This window comes from Balaenoptera borealis (assembly GCF_965194805.1).
Source record: "Balaenoptera borealis genome assembly, chromosome: 3".
Lineage (NCBI taxonomy): Eukaryota > Metazoa > Chordata > Mammalia > Artiodactyla > Balaenopteridae > Balaenoptera > Balaenoptera borealis.
Window position 1 is genome coordinate 113,743,677 of NC_138866.1, and position 22,795 is coordinate 113,766,471.

At 35.5% G+C, this 22,795-nt stretch overlaps 1 protein-coding gene across 9 annotated transcripts in view; it reads right to left on the reverse strand.

Annotated features, from left to right (window-relative positions):
* The window catches only part of DENND4A (DENN domain containing 4A), a 135,912-nt gene that overhangs the window by 77,680 nt on the left and 35,437 nt on the right, over positions 1-22,795 (reverse strand). For all 9 annotated transcript variants that reach the window (XM_082383216.1, XM_082383218.1, XM_082383213.1 and 6 more), the window contains 2 exons: positions 17,472-17,721; positions 929-998 (listed from right to left, as the gene is read on the reverse strand). In XM_082383216.1, coding sequence (XP_082239342.1) covers positions 929-998; positions 17,472-17,721 — 320 coding nt within the window. The remainder of the gene's footprint in view (positions 1-928; positions 999-17,471; positions 17,722-22,795) is intronic.

Consider the following 22,795-nt stretch of genomic DNA (forward strand, 5'->3'; position numbering starts at 1 on the left):
CCTCGGAGCAGACTCTTGTCCTGGATTTTGTGGGACTAGAAACAGAAAATAGATTCCCTGACCTTGAACCCTTAAAGTCAAGTGGAAACCATCACCAGACATGATGTTAAATACAAAATGATAAACTAAGAATATGAGTGGTTGGTCTGCCACACTAATATCTGTTTGACTTTGGACAAATCATGTACCTATAGGTCTCTGGTTTTCTCATCTATAAAGTGAGATGAACTAGATATAGAGGTCCAAGGCAGTTCTAAAATTCTCTAATTATATGCTAGCCAGCCAGTTGATCCCATAAGGATTTACAGTTAAGTCTCCATTACTTTCTCAAGTCATGAAGTAACAGTATAGCCTTTAAGTAACTATAGAAATAGCGATGAGCTGTGGACCCCAGAAAATCACAGATAGAAGAAGGTAGGAGTCTAGGACACTAACTTTAAAAATTTATTTTTTAAAAGGTTGAATCTGCTCTCTTGTACATAATTTGATATTTTGAGGTTTCTGGCAATTCAACTATGCATTATAAAATTACAAGTTAGTTTACAATATTTCAGGTGATTTTGAAATATAATTACATATGAACTATAGATTTGATTAAATTTAATATAACTATTAAGGAAACATTAATTTAAAAGGACAATAAATACTTTTCCACATTTTCTACTGATTTAAAAACTTAAAGAGAACGATATCTACTTATTAGTTATTTACTTAAACCTAATATTTTAAAAACCTTGCCTTCTTTTAAAATTAATATTCCATTAAGCATCCAATAAAGTATGGATGAAGACAAAACAATCAAAAGACATGGGTTATATAGTCCCAGTCCTGACACTAACACATCGTAAGACAGGTTTCGTTTTTTTTTCTTTAATCTTATTGGCCCCATAATACATTTATAAAGTATTCCATGAAAAATTATACTTACCAGCTTTGTAAGATACAGTGTTAGTCTTTGCCACCGATTTTTTATAACATAAGTACACTGCTGATCCCCACTGAATTAAAAAAAAAAGGAAATATCATTAAATTGTAAAAGGTAGTAACTTAATAAAATGGAATCTCTTTGATCTCTCCGGTATGTATTTCCTAAGATGTAGTGACAGATTTCTTTTTATTTTCACTTGGTTATTTTGTCAGCATTTTATTGGAGTTATTGCCTAATTTTCTTTCAGAAATAAAATGTAACATATTTTCCCCTTGCGATAGCAATAGCATGAGGAAAGCGACCCTTTAAAACAAAAGTAAACCACAAAAATTTAGATTTTATTCTAAGTCCAAACTCTGGGCAGAAATGATAAAAAGAAATACCTACTCGTGTATGTAGACCTTTCTTTTGATTCCACAACACCTTTCAGATACTGCCAGATTTTTCTCCAGTTCTTTATACCAAAACTCAAGAGTTGTAATTTGCCATATCCATTTCCTTATTTCCTATTCTTTCATGAATCCATTCCAAACCAGGTTTTAATCCCATCATTTTTTTAAAAGAACACTTTAACAACTTTAATGATGCCAAATGTTAAGAGTTGATTCCTAGTCTTCATCTTTTTCAACCTCTCAGCAGATTTTGACACCACTAATGACTCCCTTCCTGAAACATTTTCCTTTCTTGGCTTTTGAGGCATCACACTCTCTTGGGTCCCTCGCCACCAAATCTCTGGCCAGTCCTCAATCTCCCTTGTAGCATCCCCTCTCTTTTCCTGATCATTAAATGTGATCTTTTATTTTCTCTAAATGATCTCATCTATTTAGTACCACGCCTTTAAATAACAGCTACTCCCCAAAGAGTCTCAAATTCCTAGTCCTAGCTACAAATGAGATGAAGAAGACTATGGGTAAAGCAGATTTGGGGGTAAAGAAAAGGAGTTTCAGACATCTTAAGTTTGAAACATCTATTAGACATCCAAGCATAGAGTCAAATGGAGGTAAGGCGAGAAGTCTGAAATGGATATTTAACTTAGGAGATGTCACCACTTGACATGAGGTGGTGACAGATACATTCACAGAGCACATTTCCTCACCTCCTTCAGGCCTCAACTCAAATGTCACTTTATTAGACAGCCTTCCTTTCATCACCTTATATACAATAACAAGTCTCCCTCTACCCTCCCCAGTCCTCCCTACTGCCCCTATCTGGTTTTTTTTTTTTTTTCTTCCATGCATAGATAGCACTTACCACCACTGGGCATATTGTATATTCTCTAATTTATTATCTGCCTCCCACCACTAGAACATAAGCTCCATGATGGTAAGGGCTTTGTTTTGTCCACTGCTGTATCTAGCACCCAAAACAGTGCCTATTATGTAGAAATACTTAATAAATACTTGTTAAAGGAATGAATGTGAGGGGATGTGTTTGTGCATACATGATGGAGAGTGCCTGCATGGACCAGTACATGAGGACAGATACTTAGCACTGAGAACAAATACATAAAGAAAATACACTTACTTTAAGAAATACAGTTTTTAAATATTAAGAGATTACCATAACAAACACCCATTTACTCACCCCCTAGTTTTAACAAATGTTAACAATGACCTTATTTGCTTCCGATATTTTAATTTATAAAGAAACAAAAAAATTACAGATTTAACTAAAGCCTCATCTTCCATCCCTTTCTGTCCTCTAGAGTTAACTACTAGCCTGAAGCTAGTGCATTTCATTCACATGCATTTTAAAAACTTCTACTATGTAAATATACACATCTTTAAGTACGTATCATTGTTTTGTATGCTTTATAACTTTATATAAATGGTGATGCGCTGAATATACGCCTTTATGGCTTGCTTTCTCACTCATCAAAATGATTTTGAGAATTAGTTACGTTGATACAGATCTACTTTCTTCATCTGAACCGCTGGATAGTATTCCATTAATGAAAGAAACATAGTTTATTTTATCCATTCCCCTACTGAGGGACATTTAGGTTGTTTCCTTTTGGGGGGACTATTATGAACAATGATACAATAAGTTGTCTCATCACCTAGAAATTTTCCACTTTCTTAAACATTTTTAATATGTCCCCAGCAGATTAGTATGTTAAACCCTACTTATTTAGGACATTAAGTTATGCTCATTGCTCTGTTGGGATTTTGTTTTTTAATAAACATTTCAATATTTTTGCATCAAAAGAATGGATGTATAAAATTCAAGTGGATATTATGAATGTAGGCAAACTGGACTTTCAGTTTATCCGGTGGGTAAAAAATTTATAAAGGGTCCTGTATTGCAAAGTCTCAACTCCAGTTCCCAATAAGCCAAATTTGTAAAGATAACAAAAAAACCTTCAATAACTTTTGTGATGATAAAAAAGGAACTATATATGACCATGTGGATATGGTAGAAACTGAAAGGAATATCTTAAAATAAAAAACAAAGACTTAAAGTAAAAGTTATAAGGCTCTGGAGGAAAAGAGCCAAGGATACAAGAAGCTTTTTCTAAATTTCTTTTTATACAAAGGTTCAGCAAAAAAGAAAGTAGGAAGAGCCATTGTTCTTAAAATACTTTAAACATTTAACCCATAAAATATCCACACTGTGGTTTGCCATGGCAACAACCTTTCTTCTGGAATTAGGTGCATGATTTAACTACTTGGTTTGTTAATAACTCCACTTTTCTAAATCAACTTGCTAAATCAAACATTGACATTCCTGAAAAGTTGTAAAACAAGAGCCATTTGTAGAGAATATTAAAAAAATACTCTCAATGAGTTAAAAACTGAGGAGAAAGTCCCAAATTAGCCAAATATTTGCTGTGTGAATCAAAGCACCTGGACTAAATACCCTTAACTACACATTTTTTGCAGTTTTGGACCATATGACACTCTTAAGTTCTCTTCCAGCTCTAAAATATTACTATTCTATTCTAAATCAATCAAAGTCCAAATCACTTAAGGCTTATGGTTCAAAGGTTAAAAACTAGTAATTCTTGAAAACTTTTGCCACAAGCTTTTTTTAAAAAAAATAAATTTATTATTTATTATTTTTTAATTTTGGCTGCATTGGGTCTTCGTTGCTGCGTGCGGGCTTTCTCTAGTTGCTGCAAGTGGGGGCTACTCTTTGTTGCAGTGCCTGGGCTTCTCATTGTGGTGGCTTCTCTTGTTGCGGAGCACGAGCTCTAGGTGCATGGGCTCAGTAGCTGTGGCTCGCGGGCTCTACAGCGCTAGGCGAAGTAGTCGTGGCCCACGGGCTTGTGGGATCTTCCAGACTAGGGCTCGAACCCATATCCGCTGCACTGGCAGGTGGATTCTTAACCACTGCACCATCAGGGAAGGCCCCTTGCCATAAGCTTTTTTTTTTTTTAACATCTTTATTGGAGTATAATTGCTTTACAATGGTGTGTTAGTTTCTGCTTTATAACAAAGTGAATCAGTTATACATATACATATATCCCCATATCTCTTCCCTCTGGCGTCTCCCTCCCTCCCACCGTCCCTATCCCACCCCTCTAGGTAGTCACAAAGCACTGAGCTGATCTCCCTGTGCTATGAGGCTGCTTCCCACTAGCTATCTATTTTATATTTGGTACTGTATGTATGTCCAATGCCACTCTCTCACTTTGTTGCAGCTTACCCTTCCCCCTCTCCATATCCTCAAGTCCATTCTCTAGTAGGTCTGCGTCTTTAATCCCGTCTTGCCTCTATGTTCTTCATGACGACTTTTTTTTTTTTTTAGATTCCATATATATGTGTTAGCATATGGTATTTGTTTTTCTCTTTCTGACTTACTTCACTCTGTATGACAGACTCTAGGTCCATCCACCTTACTACAAATAACTCAATTTCGTTTCTTTTCATGGCTGAGTAATATTCCCTTGTAGATATGTGCCACATCTTCTTTATCCATTCATCTGTTGATGGACACTTAGGTTGCTTCCATGTCCTGGCTATTGTAAATAGAGCTGCAATGAACATTGTGGTACATGACTCTTTTTGAATTATGGTTTTCTCGGGGTATACGCCCAGTAGTGGTATTGCTGGGTCATATGGTAGTTCTATTTTTAGTTTTTTAAGGAACCTCCATACTGTTCTCCACAGTGGCTGTATCAATTTACATTCCCACCAACAGTGCAAGAGGGTTCCCTTTTCTCCACACCCTCTCCAGCATTTATTGTTCGTAGATTTTTTGATGATGGCCATTCTGACTGGTGTGAGGTGATACCTCATTGTAGTTTTGATTTGCATTTCTCTAATGATTAATGATGTTGAGCATTCTTTCATGTGTTTGTTGGCAATCTGTATACCTTCTTTGCAGAAATGTCTATTTAGGTCTTCTGTCCATGTTTGGATTGGGTTGTTTGTTTTTTTGATATTGAGCTGCATGAGCTGCTTATAAATTTTGGAGATGAATCCTTTGTCAGTTGCTTCATTTGCAAATATTTTCTCCCATTCTGAGGGTTGTCTTTTCGTCTTGTTTATGGTTTCCTTTGCTGTTCAAAAGCTTTTAAGTTTCATTAGGTCCCATTTGTTTATTTTTGTTTTTATTTCCATTTCTCTAGGAGGTGGGTCAAAAAGGATCTTGCTGTGATTTATGTCATACAGTGTTCTACCTATGTTTTCCTCTAAGAGTTTGATAGTGTCTGGCCTTACATTTAGGTCTTTAAGTCAATTTGAGTTTATTTTTGTATATGATGTTAGGGAGTGCTCTACTTTCATTCTTTTACATGTAGCTGTCCAGTTCTCTCAGCACCACTTATTGAAGAGGCTGTCTTTTCTCCACTGTATATTCTTGCCTCCTTTATCAAAGATAAGATGACCATATGTGCGTGGGTTTATCTCTGGGATTTCTATCCTGTTCCACTGATCTATATTTCTGTTTTTGTGCCAGTACCATACTGTCTTGATTACTGTAGCTTTGTAGTATAGTCTGAAGTCAGGGAGCCTGATTCCTCCAGCTCCGTTTTTCTTTCTCAAGATTGCTTTGGCTATTCGGGGTCTTTTGTGTTTCCATACAAATTGTGAAATTTTTTGTTCTAGTTCTGTGAAAAATGCCAGTGGTAGTTTGATAGGGATTGCATTGAATCTGTAGATTGCTTTGGGTAGTAGAGTCATTTTCACTATGTTCATTCTTCCAATCCAAGAACATGGTATATCTCTCCAGCTGTTTGTATCATCTTTAATTTCTTTCATCAGTGTCTTATAATTTTCTGCATACAGGTCTTTTGTCTCCTTAGGTAGGTTTATTCCTAGATATTTTATTCTTTTTGTTGCAATGGTAAATGGGAATGTTTTCTTAACTTCACTTTCAGATTTTTCATCATTAGTGTATAGGAATGCAAGAGATTTCTGTGCATTAATTTTGTATCCTGCTACTTTACCAAATTCATTGACTAACACTAGTAGTTTTCTGGTAGAGTCTTTAGGATTCTCTATGTATAGTATCATGTCATCTGCAAACAGTGACAGCTTTACTTCTTCTTTTCCAATGTGGATTCCTTTTATTTCTTTTTCTTTTCTGATTGCTGTGGCTAAAACTTCCAAAACTATGTTGAATAATAGTGGTGAGAGTGGGCAACCTTGTCTTGTTCCTGATCTTATTGGAAATGCTTTCAGTTTTTCACCATTGAGGATGATGTTGGCTGTGGGTTTGTCATATATGGCCTTTATTATGTTGAGGTAAGTTCCCTCTATGCCTACTTTCTGGAGGGTTTTTACCATAAATGGGTGTTGAATTTTGTCAAAAGCTTTTTCTGCATCTATTGAGATGATCATATGGTTTTGCTCCTTCAACTTGTTAATATGGTGTATCACATTGATTGATTTGCGTATACTGAAGAATCCTTGCATTCCTGGGATAAACCCCACTTGATCATGGTGTATGATCTTTTTAATGTGCTGTTGGATTCTGTTTGCTAGCATTTTGTTGAGGATTTTTGCATCTATGTTCATCAGTGATATTGGCCTGTAGTTTTCTTTCTTTCTGACATCTTTGTCTGGTTTTGGTATCAGGGTGATGGTGGCCTAGTAGAGTTTGGGAGTGTTCCTCCCTCTGCTATATTTTGGAAGAGTTTGAGAAGGATAGGTGTTAGCTATTCTCTAAATGTCTCATAGAATTCGCCTGTGAAGCCACCTGGTCCTGGGCATTTGTTTGTTGGAAGATTTTTAATCACAGTTTCAATTTCAGTGCTTGTGACTGGTCTGTTCATATTTTCTATTTCTTCCTGGTTCAGTCTCAGTAGGTTGTGCTTTTCTAAGAATTTGTCCGTTTCTTCCAGGTTGTCCATTTTATTGGCATATAGTTGCTTGTAGTAATCTCTCATGATCCTTTGGATTTCTGCAGTGTCAGTTGTTACTTCTCCTTTTTCATTTCTAATTCTATTGATTTGAGTCTTCTCCCTTTTTTTCTTGATGAGTCTGGCTAATGGTTTATCAGTTTTGTTTATCTTCTCAAAGAACCAGCTTTTAGTTTTATTGATCTTTGCTATCGTTTCCTTCATTTCTTTTTCATTTATTTCTGATCTTTATGAGTTCTTTCCTTCTGCTAACTTTGGGGGTTTTTTGTTCTTCTTTCTCTAATTGCTTTAGGTGTAAGGTTAGGTTGTTTATTTGAGATGTTTCTTGTTTCTTAAGGTAGGATGGTATTGCTATAAACTGCCCTCTTAGAACTGCTTTTGCTGCATCCCATAGGTATTGGGTCGTCGTGTTTTCATTGTCATTTGTTTCTAGGTATTTTTTGATTTCCTCTTTGATTTCTTCAGTGATCTCTTGGTTATTAAGTAGTGCATTGTTTAGCCTCCATGCATTTGTATTTTTTACAGGTTTTTTCCTGTAATTGATATCTAGTTTCATAGCATTGTGGTCGGAAAAGATACTTGATACGATTTCAATTTTCTTAAATTTACTAAGGCTTGATTTGTGACCCAAGATATGATCTATCCTGGAGAATGTTCCATGAGCACTTGAGAAGAAAGTGTATTCTGTTGTTTCTGGATGGAATGTCCCGTAAATATCAACTAAGTCCATCTTGTTTAATGTATCATTTAAAGCTTGTGTTTCCTTATTTATTTTCATTTTGGAGGATCTGTCCACTGGTGAAAGTGCGGTGTTCAAGACCCCTACTATGATTGTGTTACTGTCAATTTCCCCTTTTATGGCTGTTAGTATTTGCCTTATGTATTGAGGTGCTCCTATGTTGGGTGCATAAATATTTACAATTGTTATATCTTCTTCTTGGAATGATACGTTGATCATTATGTAGTGTCCTTCTTTGTCTCTTGCAATAGTCTTTGTTTTAAAGTCTATTTTGTCTGATATGAGAATTGCTAATCAAGTCCAGGAAGCACAGAGAGTCCCATACAGGATAAATCCAAGGAGAAACACACCAAGACATATATTAATCAAACTATCAAAAATTAAACACAAAGAAAAAATATTAAAAGCAGCAAGGGAAGAACAACAAATAACATACAAGGGAATCCCCATAAGGTTAACATCTGATCTTTCAGGAGAAACTCTGCAAGCCAGAGGGAGTGGCAGGACATATTTAAAGTGATGAAGGGTAAAAACCTACAACCAAGATTACTCTACCCAGCAAGGATCTCATTCAGATTTGACAGAGAAATTAAAACCTTTACAGACAAGCAAAAGCTAAGAGAATTCAGCACCACCAAACCAGCTCTACAACAAATGCTAAAGGAACTTCTCTAGGCAGGAAACACAAGAGAAGGAAAAGACCTACAAAAACAAACCCAAAACAATTAAGAAAATGGGAATAGGAACATACGTATCAATAATTACCTTAAATGTAAATGGATTAAATGCTCCAACCAAAAGACATAGACTGGCTGAATGGATACAAAAACAAGACCCGTATATAGGCTGTATACAAGAGACCCACTTCAGACCTAGGGACACATACAGACTGAAAGTGAGGGGATGGAAAAAGATATTCCATGCAAATGGAAATCAAAAGAAAGCTGCAGTAGCTATACTCATTTCAGATAAAATAGACTTTAAAATAAAGAATGCTACAAGAGACAAGGAAGGACACTACATAATGATCAAGGGATCAATCCAAGAAGAAGATATAACAATTATAAATATATATGCACACAACATAGGAGCACCTCAATACATAAGGCAACTGTAACAGCTATAAAAGAGGAAATCGACAGTAACACAATAATAGTGGGGGACTTTAACACCTCACTTACACCAATGGACAGATTATCCAAAATGAAAATAAACAAGGAAACAGAAGCTTTAAATGGCACAACAGACCAGACAGATTTAATTGATATTTATAGGACATTCCATCCAAAAACAGCAGATTACACTTTCTTCTCAAGTGCGCACAGAACATTCTCCAGGATAGATCACATCTAGGGTCACAAATCAAGCCTCAGTAAATTTAAGAAAATTGAAATCATATCAAGCATCTTTTCTGATCACAACACTATGAGATTAGAAATGAATTACCGGGAAAAAATGTGAAAAACACAAACACATGCATACTAAACAATATGTTACTAAATAACCAAGAGATCACTGAAGAAATCAAAGAGGAAATCAAAAAATACCTAGAGACAAATGACAATGAAAACACGACGATCCAAAACCTATGGGATGCAGCAAAAGCAGTTCTAAGAGGGAAGTTTATAGCTATACAAGCCTACCTCAAGAAACAAGAAAAATCTCAAAAAAACAATCTAACATTACACCTAAAGGAACTAGAGAAAGAAGAACAAACAAAACCCAAAGTTAGCAGAAGGAAATAAATCATAAAGATCAGAGCAGAAATAAATGAAATAGAAACAACGAAAACAGCAGCAAAGATCAATAAAACTAAAAGCTGGTTCTTTGAGAAGATAAACAAAATTGATAAACCATTAGCCAGACTCATCAAGAAAAAGAGGGAGAGGACTCAAGTCAATAAAATTAGAAATGAAAAAGGAGAAGTTACAACAGACACGGCAGAAATACAAAGCATCCTAAGAGACTACTACAAGCAACTCTGTGCCAATAAAATGGACAACCTGGAAGAAATGGACAAATTCTTAGAAAGATATAACTTTCCATGACTGAACCAGGAAGAAATAGAGAATATGTACAGACCGATCGCAAGTAATGAAATTGAAACTGTGATTAAAAATCTTCCAACAAACAAAAGTCCAGGACCACATGGCTTCAAAGGTGAATTCTATCAAACATTTACAGAAGAGCTAACACCCATCCTTCTCAAACTCTTCCAAAAAATTGCAGAGGAAGGAACACTCCCTAACTCATTCTATGAAGCCACCATCACCCTGATACCAAAAGCAGACAAAGATACTACAAAAAAAGAAAATTACAGACCAATAACACTGATGAATATAGATGCGAAAATCCTCAACAAAATACTAGCAAACAGAATCCAACAACACATTAAAAGGATCATACAGCATGATCAAGTGGGATTTATCCCAAGGATGCAAGGACTCTTCAATATACGCAAATCAATCAATGTGATACACCATATTAACAAATTGAAGGGCTTCCCTGGTGGCGCAGTGGTTAAGAATCCGCCTGCCAATGCAGGGGACACGGATTCGAGCCCTGGTCTGGGAAGATCCCACATGCCACGGAGCAACTAAGCCCGTGAGCCACAACTACTGAGCCCACATGCCACAACTACTGAAGCCCACATGCCTAGAGCCTGTGCTCTGCAACAAGAGCAGCCACCGCAATGAGAAGCCCGCGTACCACGACGAAGAGTAATCCCCGCTTGCTGTAACTAGAGAAAGCCCGCGTGCAGCAATGAAGACCGAACGCAGCCAAAAAAAAAACAAAACAAAAAACAAATTGAAGAATAAAAACCATATGATCATCTCAATAGATGCAGAAAAAGCTTTTGACAAAATTCAACACCCATTTATGATAAGAACTCTCCAGAAAGTGGGCATAGAGGGAACCTACCTCAACATAATAAAGGCCATATATGACAAACCCACAGCAAACATCATTCTCAATGGTGAAAAACTGAAAGCATTTCCTCTAAGATCAGGAACAAGACAAGGATGTCCACTCTCAGCACTATTATTCAACATAGTTTTGGAAGTCCTAGCCATGGCAGCCAGAGAAGAAAAAGAAATAAAAGGAATACAAATTGGAAAAGAAGAAGTAAAACTCACTGTTTGCAGATGACATGATACTATACATAGAGAATCCTAAAGATGCCAGCAGAAAACTACTAGAGCTAATCAATGAATTTGGTAAAGTTGCAGGATACAAAATTAATGCACAGAAATCTCTTGCATTCCTATACACTAATGTTGAAAAATCTGAAAGAGAAATTAAGGAAACACTCACATTTACCACTGCAACAAAAAGAATAAAATACCTAGGAATAAACCTACCTAGGGAGACAAAAGACCTGTATGCAGAAAATTGTAAGACACTGATGAAAGGAATTAAAGATGATACCAACAGATGGAGAGATATACCATGTTCATGGATTGGAAGAATCAATATTGTGAAAATGACTCTACTACCCAAAGCAATCTACAGATTCAATGCAATCCCTATCAAATTACCAATGGCATTTTTTACGGAACTAGAACAAAAAATTTTAAAATTTGTATGAAGACACAAAACACGCCAAATAGCCAAAGCAGTCTTGAGGGAAAAAAGCGGAGCTGGGGCTTCCCTGGTGGCGCAGTGGTTGAGAATCTGCCTGCCAATGCAGGGGACACGGGTTTGAGCCCTGGTCTGGGAAGATCCCACATGCCGCGGAGCAACTAGGCCCGTGAGCCACAACTACTGAGCCTGCGTGTCTGGAGCCTGTGCTCCGCAACAAGAGAGGCCACGATAGTAAGAGGCCCGCGCACCGCGATGAAGAGTGGCCCCCCCGCTCGCCACAACTAGAGAAAGTCCTCACACAGAAATGAAGACCCAACACAGCCAAAAATAAATAAAAAAAAAAAAAAAAAAAAAAAAGCTCAGCCTCCATCTGAGCTGAATGTAAAAAAAAAAAAAAAAAAAAAAGCGGAGCTGGAGGCATCAGACTCCCTGACTTCAGACTATACTACAAAGCTACAGTCATCAAGACAATATGGTACTGGTACAAAACAGAAACATAGATCAATGCAACAAGATAGAAAACCCAGAGATAAACACACGCATCTATGGTCAACTAATCTATGACAAAGGAGGCAAGGATATACAATGGAGAAAAGACAGTCTCTTCAATAAGTGGTGCTGGGAAAACTGGACAGCTACATGTAAAAGAATGAAATTAGAACACTCCCTAACACCATATACAAAAATAAACTCAAAATGGATTGGAGACCTAAATGTAAGACCAGACACTATAAAATTGTTAGAGGAAAACATAGGAAGAACACTCTTTGACATAAATCACAGCAAGATCTTTTTTGATCTACCTCCTAGAGTAATGGAAATAGAAACAAAAATAAACAAATGGGACCTAATGAAACTTAAAAGCTTTTGAACAGCAAAGGAAACCATAAACAAGACGAAAAGACAACCCTCAGAATGGGAGAAAATATTTGCAAACGAATCAACGGACAAAGGATTAATCTCCAAAATATATAAACAGCTCATGCAGCTCAGTATTAAAGAAACAAACAACGCAATCCAAAAATGGACAGAAGACCTAAATAGACATTTCTCCAAAGAAGACATACAGATGGCCAAGAGGCACATGAAAAGCTGCTCAACATCACTAATTATTAGAGAAATGCAAATCAAAACTACAATAAGGTATCACCTCACACCCGTTAGAATAGGCATCATCAGAAAATCTACAAACAACAAATGCTGGAGAGGGTGTGGAGAAAAGGGAACCCTCCTGCACTGTTGGTGGGAATGTAAACTGATACAGCCACTATGCAGAACAGTATGGAGGTTCCTTAAAAAACTAAAAATAGAATTACCATATGATCCAGCAATCCCACTACTGGGCATATACCCAGAGAAAACCATAATTCAAAAAGACACATGCACCCCAATGTTCATTGCAGCACTATTTACAATAGCCAGGTCATGGAAGCAACCTAAATGCCCATCAACAGACGAATGTATAAAGAAGATGTGGTACATATATACAATGGAATATTACTCAGCTATAATAAGGAACGAAATTGGGTCATTTGTTGAGCCGTGGATGGATCTAGAGACTGTCATACAGAGTGAAGTAAGTCAGAAAGAGAAAAACAAATATCGTATATTAACGCATGTATGTGGAAACTAGGAAAATGGTACAGATGAACCGGTTTGCAGGGCAGTAGTTGAGACACAGATGTAGAGAACAAATGTATGGACACCAAGGGGGGAAAGTCGCGGTGGGGTGGGGATGGTGGTGTGCTGAATTGGGCGATTGGGATTGACATGTATACACTGATGTGTATAAAATTGATGACTGATAGGAACCTGCTGTTTTAAAAAATAAATTAAATTAAATTAAAAAATTAAAGAAAAAGAGTAAGAAAATAACCATTTAAGAGGTTTTTATTTCTATAATATTTCTTAAGAGAACTGAGAGGAGCTTAAACACTGGGCAAAAATAAAATAAAAAAACTCTTCCTTGCTGTATGTCAATTATATCTCAATAAAACTGAAAAACAAGAGAAAAGAAAAGCTCATCCTCAGTCGTTAAATGCACATAAAAGGGACTGAATAAGCAGAGTTAACTAAGGAGTAATTAATAACAGCTAATGTTTACATAGCACTTACTATGTACCAGGCACTACCCTAAGTTCTTTACAGATATGAAACATTTAATCTTCACAAAAAGCCGTGAAATAAAATACTACTTTATCCTTGTTTCATGCATGAGGAAACTGAGGCACAAAGAGTCAAAGAACTTGTCCAAGACAGGCATCTGGAATGCAAATCCAGCAGGTTAGCTGGAGTCCATTCTGTTCACACTATGTTACACTGCCTCTTTATTCTTTCAGCAGAGAATTAATGCTCTCTGACAACACTGGGACCAATACTTCAGAGTAAGGAAAAATAGGAGCTCGTGTATGGTTTTGTTTTCAGTGCAACAAGTCTACCTTGAACACTTTGATTAATTAGTAAGACCTAGAAATGGTTCTAATGACATTGTCAATTTGCTTTGAATCCAAAACCAACAAATCTACAAAATAAAGGAAAATTCACCAATGGGAAAATGGCAAGTATCTGTGAGCCTGAACAGTCTTGCTAAAACACCAAACCAAATCTTGAAACAAGGTTAAGCTGGACATCAGATTATGGAAGAGTTCAAAAACCCTTCTTGCCATCACTATCAGTACCACATGAGGCCTGTAAAACTTATTTGCTATCATGATCTTCTTCCTCCATAATCTCTCCACTGTCACATGTAATCATCAAATCAAAATGCAAGGATAGCATGAAAGAATAGGGCATTTTGTATATGAATGGCTGTTGACAAGTACGGGTCACATAGCTGCAAATAACTCTTTTAGGATACAACCGTCAACATCCATTTTTCGAATTACCTATTTAAACATTTTAAACAAATACGGCTACTACCTTAAAATTGCAGATTTTTCTAAAAGAAAATTTGGAATTGAAAGATATTTATAGATAATAAGCTAACACATATACAGTGTTTTCTTATATGTACTGGAACATGATACTAAATTCATTTAACCATCACAATAACTTATAAGGTAGATGCTACTATCACTCTCATTTTACAATTGTGAAACTGAGGCACAGAGAAGTTATGTTACTTTCTCAAGGTCACAAAGCCAATAAGTGTCAGAGATAGGATTCATATCCAGACACTATGGCTCCAGAGTCTGTGCTCTGAACCATCTGGCTATACTGATCTTAACCACTACACAATACAGATCTATTTTACTATCTTATTGAGGGGGTTAAAAAAATTTTCAGACTCCTAAAATTTGTGTTTTATCCAGTCACATATCAATACACTCCATTTCTTTTTCTTGCAGCTTACCTAAAGCTTCAGTATTTCTCTTCTTGCAAGCTTAAAAGAAGAGAGCACATAAGAGCTCAATAAATGTAAATTATTTTAGGAAGGATGTAGTTCTAACTATGGTCATAACAGCTTTGCTTGTAATATAAAAAACTTAGAATCTAAATGTCTTACAATAGAAGATGGAATAAATTGTGGCACATCCACTTAATGTAGTAATATTTAGCCATTCAAAGCTGTTATATATGAAAAGATGTTAAACCTCCACAATAATCAAAGAAATGCAAATTAAAATTAGAATGATTTCTTCTTATCAGATAGTAAAAAGGGATTGATAACAACCAGTGTTGGTGAGGTACAGGACCTGGGAAAGGGCATTCTTATAGAGGACGGTTGCTGGGAATATAAACTGTCACAGCTTTTTCAGAGCAATCTGTCAACACTTCTCAAAATGTACACCATACCCATCAATTCTAGTTACAATTATTTATTCTTCCAGAAACACTCCAATAAATATACAAAGAAAAAGGCACAAAATTGATCAAAGCAGCATTATTAGTAATGGGAAAAACTGGAAATAACTTGTATTCATCATTCTTCATTTGTATTTTCTGGAATACTATACAATCATTGCAAGAATTAAGTAGAGAGCTATATTAACTGATAAAGATGGATAGTTTAAAAAAAGCTTATATCAGAATATATTGAAATTTCCAACTTTTGAAAAATAAAGGATGAATTTATCCATATTATATATACTCCACATATGTGCACACAAAAGGGTCTGGAAGGATACAAGCCAAATTGTTAATTGTTAATCCTGGCAAAGGATCACAAAAGATGGAAGCAGGAACAAGAACTTTCACTCTTTACTTCCTAGATCTACGATTTGCTCCCCTCCCCCTCTCAATTTTTTTTTTTTGAGTACATATTTCTTTTTAAAATTTAAAACAGCAATTAAAAAAAAAAGATAATTACAATTACAGATCATGCATGGCCTTAAGGCTACTGGAAGGACTCTGGCTTTTACTGAGAGTGAGATGGGGAGCCATTAAGGGTTGTAAACCAAAGAGAGATATGATCTAATTTGTTTTAAAAGCATCCCTCTTGCTGCTATGTGAAGAATAGGTTGTAGGAAGAAGAAGTAGAAGCAGTGATCAGCTAAACCAGGTGTCTGGCAAACTACGGCCTGCGTTTGACCCAAGGCCTGTTTTTGCACAACTGAGCTAAGACTGGTAAAAAGGTTGTTTTTAAAACAAAGGATGAATTTGCGACAGAGCCTGTATATGACCTGCAAAAGCTAACTTATCATTTAGCCCTTTATTCAAAAGTTTGCCTAACTCCTGAATTAGGAGACCACTGCAATAATCCAGTTAAGAGATGATTATGGCTTGGATCAGGGCTGCAGCATGTGGAGAAGCTGAGAAGTGTTCAAGTTCAAAATATGTTTTGAAATGAAAGTCAACAGAATTTACAGAAGAACTGAATGAGAGGTAGAAGATAAAGGTTAAGGATTACTCCAAGGACTTTTAGTCTGAGTAACTAGAAGAGTGGAATTTCCTTTTACTAGAGGAGGAAAATTATGGGGATAAGTAGATTTGGAGAGGGACACTAGGAGTTCAGTTTTGGACATGTTAAATTTGAGATAACCTATTTGATAAGATATCCAAGAAGAGATAATGAATTAGAAAGATCCAGAGGGGACACAGAAATTTAGAAGTCATCCACACATAGCTTGTATTTAAATGATTAGATCATCAACGAAGTGAGTTTAGATTTAAAGATAAATGGGCTGAGGACTGAACCCTAGGGCACTCTGTTGTGTAGCGGTTAGGGAATTGGGAAGAAATTAGCAAAGGCAGAAAGGGAATAACTGGTGAGGTAGGAGGAAAAAAGCCAGAAAGCACAGAGGATAGAGACTGCACCTTCTCTTCCTGCCACTGTTTCAAGAAGGGAGAAGTGATCATCTATGTCTAAATGTACTAAAAAATTAAGATGAATTGATCACTGGATTCAGCAAGCGCAATCTTGGTGGAATGATGGAGACAAAAGCCTAACTGGAAAGAGCCAAAGTGAGGAAGGAGACAGAATACAGTCAACTCTTGAGACGTTTTATTATAAAGAACAATCAAATGGGGGAATAGATGGAGTGGGAAATAAAGATCAAGAAGCTTTGTAAAGATGGGAGGTATTGTAACATGCTTTTGCATGCTGGAGGAAATAACCCACTAGAGAATGAAAAAGTGATGATTCAAAAAAAAGTAGGGAGGATTGCTGACTCCATGTCTCAAATAGGTGAGTATATGGGATCTAGTGCACAAGTGGAGGGGTTACCCTTGGCGAATGCATCACTTTTGCAGTAAGGGGGAAAAATTATTTAATTACAAAAAAAAGGAAAGCTTTTTGCACAGCTCTTTTTGAAAGTACAACTAAATTACTTTCCTAAAAATAAAATATCTGACATCTTTAAAAAATCTATTTTTTAATTCAGTAATTGTGCTATGCTGTTTTCCAAAGATTTATTTTAAATTATGCTCTTTTCATCCGTGGCTAATTTTATCAGTGCAAAAGAGTCACTTACCATACTGTTATTGAGATTCTTGTCAACTTTGCAGAATGTGTGTGGTGGACTTTCTCCTTTACTGGGTATAATAATACATATGTCTGTAACAGCCAACGTATTCTGAGTCATGTTTTCAGAGGCTCTTCGGTAAGTGATATAAATTCTTTGTGATGAGGTACTCCCGCTAATATTTGCAGGGCGTCCGTAGGGAGTACTCTGGATAACTTCACACCCCTGTTTCAATCTTTCTTTCCAGTCATATAAAACCCTAAAAAATAAATAAAATAAATTAGTACCCAATTACAAAGCACCTGCAAATACGAAAGGTAATATTGTCAGGAATCATAAACTGATCCTTAAATGTAGCAGATATTCCAATTGTACTGCAAGTTTGAATGCACCGTCCCATATAAAATTAAAGAATAACTGGGGACTTCTCTGGTGACACAGTGGTTAAGACTCCATGCCCCCAATTCAGGGGGCCCGGGTTCAATCCCTGGTCAGGGAACTGGATCCTACATGCATGCCGCAACTAAGAGTTTGCATGCCACAACTACAGAGCCAGTGAGCCGCAACTAAAGGAGCCCTCAAGCTGCAACTAAGGAGCCCAAGTGCCGCAACTAAGGAGGCTGCCTGCCACAACTAAGACCCAGAGCAACCAAATAAATAAATATTTTTAAAAATAAAAATAAATTAAATTAAAAATTAAAGAGTAACTGTTTTTCCTACCAAAAATTAATAATGTAAGGAAAATTCATATTAACCTCTGTTTATTGACATAAACCACGGAATAGCAATTTTGTGCAAAGGTGCTTATTTTAGCATTCCATTTAATAGATAGATAGATAGACGGACAGATAGGTGTATGTATGTACATATGTCTCTAAAACCAAGCATCATCTTTAGAAAAAGCAACCTTGTATTTTGACCAAAGTTAAAATTTTACAAAAGGCTCCTTGCCATACAGTAGAGAACCTGCTTGCACATTTTTACCTGCAATACTTCCTTCAGCTTTAAGAGAGAGTTTTAAGGCTTTCAAAAGAGTAAATGACCTTAAGTCTATCTTTCATCAAAAGTACAAGTGAAAGTTTCCCCCTTCTCCTTTATGGTAAAATCATAAGTTTTTAATAAAGGACAGGCCAGGCACCCATTCCTTAAGTTTTCTAAATACTATTACTTAAAGTACTCGGGAAAACAAAGAAAACATCATGCTTGAATAATATTAGTTTATTCCCTCACAGAATTCACTAATTTGTACTTTAATGCTAAGTCTTTGGCATTAGCAAAAAAAAAAAAAAAAAAATTAAAGCCCTGTTAAATGTTTCTTCATTTGCTATAAAAATTATTATAGAATGTAATGTCCCTAACATCAATCGGTATTCCCTTTGATAAAATCCCATTATACAAATAAAATTTAGTGCCAAAAATTGGTCAAATTATTTCTTTCTAATACAATTTTTAATTTCCCTTTTGTCTCAGCTGTCAGCAAACTTAAAAATTTTTTTCTTTAAACATTCTATTTTGAAAATTTAGAGTGAAATTTGATGCTTAATCATAGCAGCTATGTATATCCCAATGTTAGCCTAATTGCTTACTCCTCCTCCTCCTGATCTTGCTTTTCTGTCTTGTTTTTTCTTAATCCTAAAAAATGGCATTGTCAAACTATTACATATAGAATGGATAAACAACAAGGTCCTACTGTATATAGCACAGGGAACTATATTCAATATTGAGGTAAACCACAATGGAAAAGAATATAAAAAATGTATATATATGTATAACTAATCACCTTGCTGTAAAGCAGAAATTAACACAACATTGTAAATCAACTATACTTCAATTTTAAAAAATAAATAAGTAAAAAATTTTAAAAAGGCATTGTAACAGAGAAGTTAGACATATCTGAATTCGAACTCCTACCACCTGGTACCAGCTGTATTATCTTAGGCAGTTACTTAACTTCTCTGAGCCTTATACTATTCAACTACAAAATCTAAAAATCTAACTCATAGGATCTTGGCAGAATTAGATGAGAGTACAAGTAGGGTCTCCAAAATAATGTCTGGCACACAGATGTTCAACTGAAAACAAGAAAAGAAAAATACAACACACAGAACAACAAACCACTATTTATTACCTCAAATTCTTAAAAGATATGGAAAATAAGTACATTTGATACATAAGCTACCTATTTTCTTTAATCAGGTATTGTGCTGTTGTATACATTACTTGTATCACTATTTTTGATTTTTATATTGTCGGGTAACTTTTCTTATCTGTTTAAACTATAAGCTTAGTTTAAAGGCAATAATGATGTTATATCCTCCACAATGACAAATATATGAGAATAGCCATAAGAGTGGTTAATTTATTCATTCCAGTTCAAGTCCTTTCCTGTTGGAGAATCCTTCCTATGCCTGGAAAATTCCTCATCTCTAATTTAGGCAGCTCCAACACCCTAACAAGAATCTGCAACACTCTCTTCATTTTATCTGCAAACTAGAATTCTGACAGTGACCAGTGATCATAGGAGCAACTTAACGTAATCTTTTAAAAATAAGATCTAATAGCTGGCTTATTTTCCCAAATATGTAAACTTCATATGAAGCAATATTATACCTGTTCTGAAACCCACTTAAAATTACTGTAATAAATTCATGAATTAACACAATAAAGACTGAGTTTAATATAACTTTTATTAAACATTAGGTAATAGAATTTAAAAGTAGAAGAATGTTCAGGAGCTCTTCCAATTCATCCTATCTCCCCTTAGGCATGAGTAAACATGGCTATTCACTTTCAGACTTAATATGTTGGGAGATGGAACTTTTATAGCCCTTCTACTGATGTTAGTAGGGACATTGCTATCTTCCTTATTTTTAACCAGAATATTTTAAGTTAAGCCTATCCCCTTTTGCAACAGAGCCACGGAAACAAGAAAGTTAATCTTCATTCCCTATAAACCCTTCATCTATCGTGAAGACATTAATAGAGCTACTCCTAGCCTTCCTTTGGCCTTTTTCTTTCAGTTTTTCAGGGAGAATCTTCTACATAAATAAATACATATGTGTATATATATTTACATTTATATATTCCTCTTTTACATATATATTCCTCTTTTTTTAAAAAACCCTATCATTGCAGAAATTGACAAGGTGATCCTAAAATTCACAGGAAAATTCAAGGGACCCAGAATAATCAAAACAATTTTGAAAAAGAACAAACTTGGAAGACTCACACTTCCTAATGTAAAAACTTACTACGAAGCCACAGTAACCAAAACTGTGTAGTACTGGATAGGAGAGACATACAGACAAATGGAATAGAATTGTGAGTCCAGAAATAAACCCATACATTTATCACCAATTAATTTTTGAAAATGGGGAAAGAATATTCTCATCAACAGATGGTGCTGAAAGTGGATATCCATATGCCAAAGAGTAAGGTTGTACTCTTTCCTCAACATATACAAAAATTAACTCAAAATGGATCAAAGACCTAAATGTAAAGGCTGAAACGATAAAACTCTTAGACAAAAACTTAAATGTAAATCTTTGTAACTCTGGATTAGTTAAAGCCTTCTTAGATACAACACCAAAACACAAGCAACAAAAGAAAAAAATACATAAATCAGAATTCATCAAAATAAAAACTTTTCAGCTCCAAAGGATACCATAAAGAAAGTGAAAAGACAACCCACAGAATAAGAAAAAATATTTGTAAACCACTCATATGATAAGGAACTTACATGTAGAATATATAAAGAACTCCCGAAGCTCAACAATAAAAAGACAACCCAATTTAAAAATGGGTAAAGGATTCTGAATAGACATTTCTCCAAAGATATATAGATGGCTAATAAGCACATGAAAAGATGCTCAATATCATTAGCCATCAGGTGAATGCAAATCAAGACTACAGTTAGATACCATCTCACACCCACTAGGAGAGCTATAATCAAAATGATAATATAAAATGTTGGCTAGGACTGGCAGAAATTGGAACCTTCATACACTGCTGATGGGAATGCAGGGTGGTACAGCTACTTTGGAAGACAGACTGGCAGTTCCTCATAAGGTTAAACACAGAATTACCATATGACCCAGCAATTCCACTCCTAAGTACATATATAAGGGAAATGAAAACATATGTCTATACGAAAACTTGTACATTAACATTTCCGGTAGCGTTACTCACAACAGCCAAAAAGTAGAAACAACTCACATGTCCATCATCTGATGAATGGATAAATAAATTGTGGTAGACCCATAAGATGGACTATCATTCAGCCATATAAAGGAATAAAGTACAGACACATACTACAACATGGATAAACCCTGAAAACATTATGCTAAGTGAAAGAAGCCAGCCACAAGGTAACCATATACAGTATGATTCTACTGATATAAAATGTCCAGAATTAGGCACATCCACAGAGACAGAAAGTAGACTGGTGACTGTCTACAGCTGAGGGGGTTAGGGAGAATTAGACAGAAACTGTAATGAATACAGGATTGTTTATTTTGGGGGCATGATAAAATGTTATAAAATTTATTGTGGTGATGGTTTCACAACTCTATAAATATACTAAAAACAACTGAATTGTACAATTTAAGTGGGTGAGTTGTATGGTATGAATTATAACTCAGTAAGGCTATTATATAAAAAGGGAGCCCCAAGTACAGCACAATATCTTAAATAAAGCACTAATTTACCCAAGATCCTTGTTTGATGCATACAGACTTAAGCACCCAACTATAATGATCATTATAACTGATCCTTAAAAGCCATCTTTTTCTCATACTTTAAAAATAATAAAAAAATAAAAAAAATAAAAATAAAAAAATAATAAAAATTTTATGATCAGGATAATACATTAATTTCTGATACTTTCCTGTAAATGTTTTTCAAATTATCTCCCCTATCTTTTTTTTTTTGAAGATTTTTTTGATGTGGACCATTTTTAAAGTCTTTATTGAATTTGTTACAATATTGCTTCTGTTTTATATTTTGGTTTTTTGGCCGCGAGGCATGTGGGATCTTAGCTCCCTGACCAGGGATTGAACCCGCACCCCCTGCATTAGAAGGCAAAGTCTTAACCACTGGACCGCCAGGGAAGTCCGTCCCCTATCTTTAATAGAAAGAAACTCAGACAAAAATGCTAGAACCTGTAGAATGAAGAGACACTGAAAAGATATAAGGAACACAGGAAGAGAATACAGGATTCTGGATATAAACGTGTCTATTTTTCTAAAGCTGCCATGTATCTATTAATAAACAAATTGAACAGTTAACTTCAAAATCTATAAGGTATATTATTTGGATCAATAACAATAATTCTT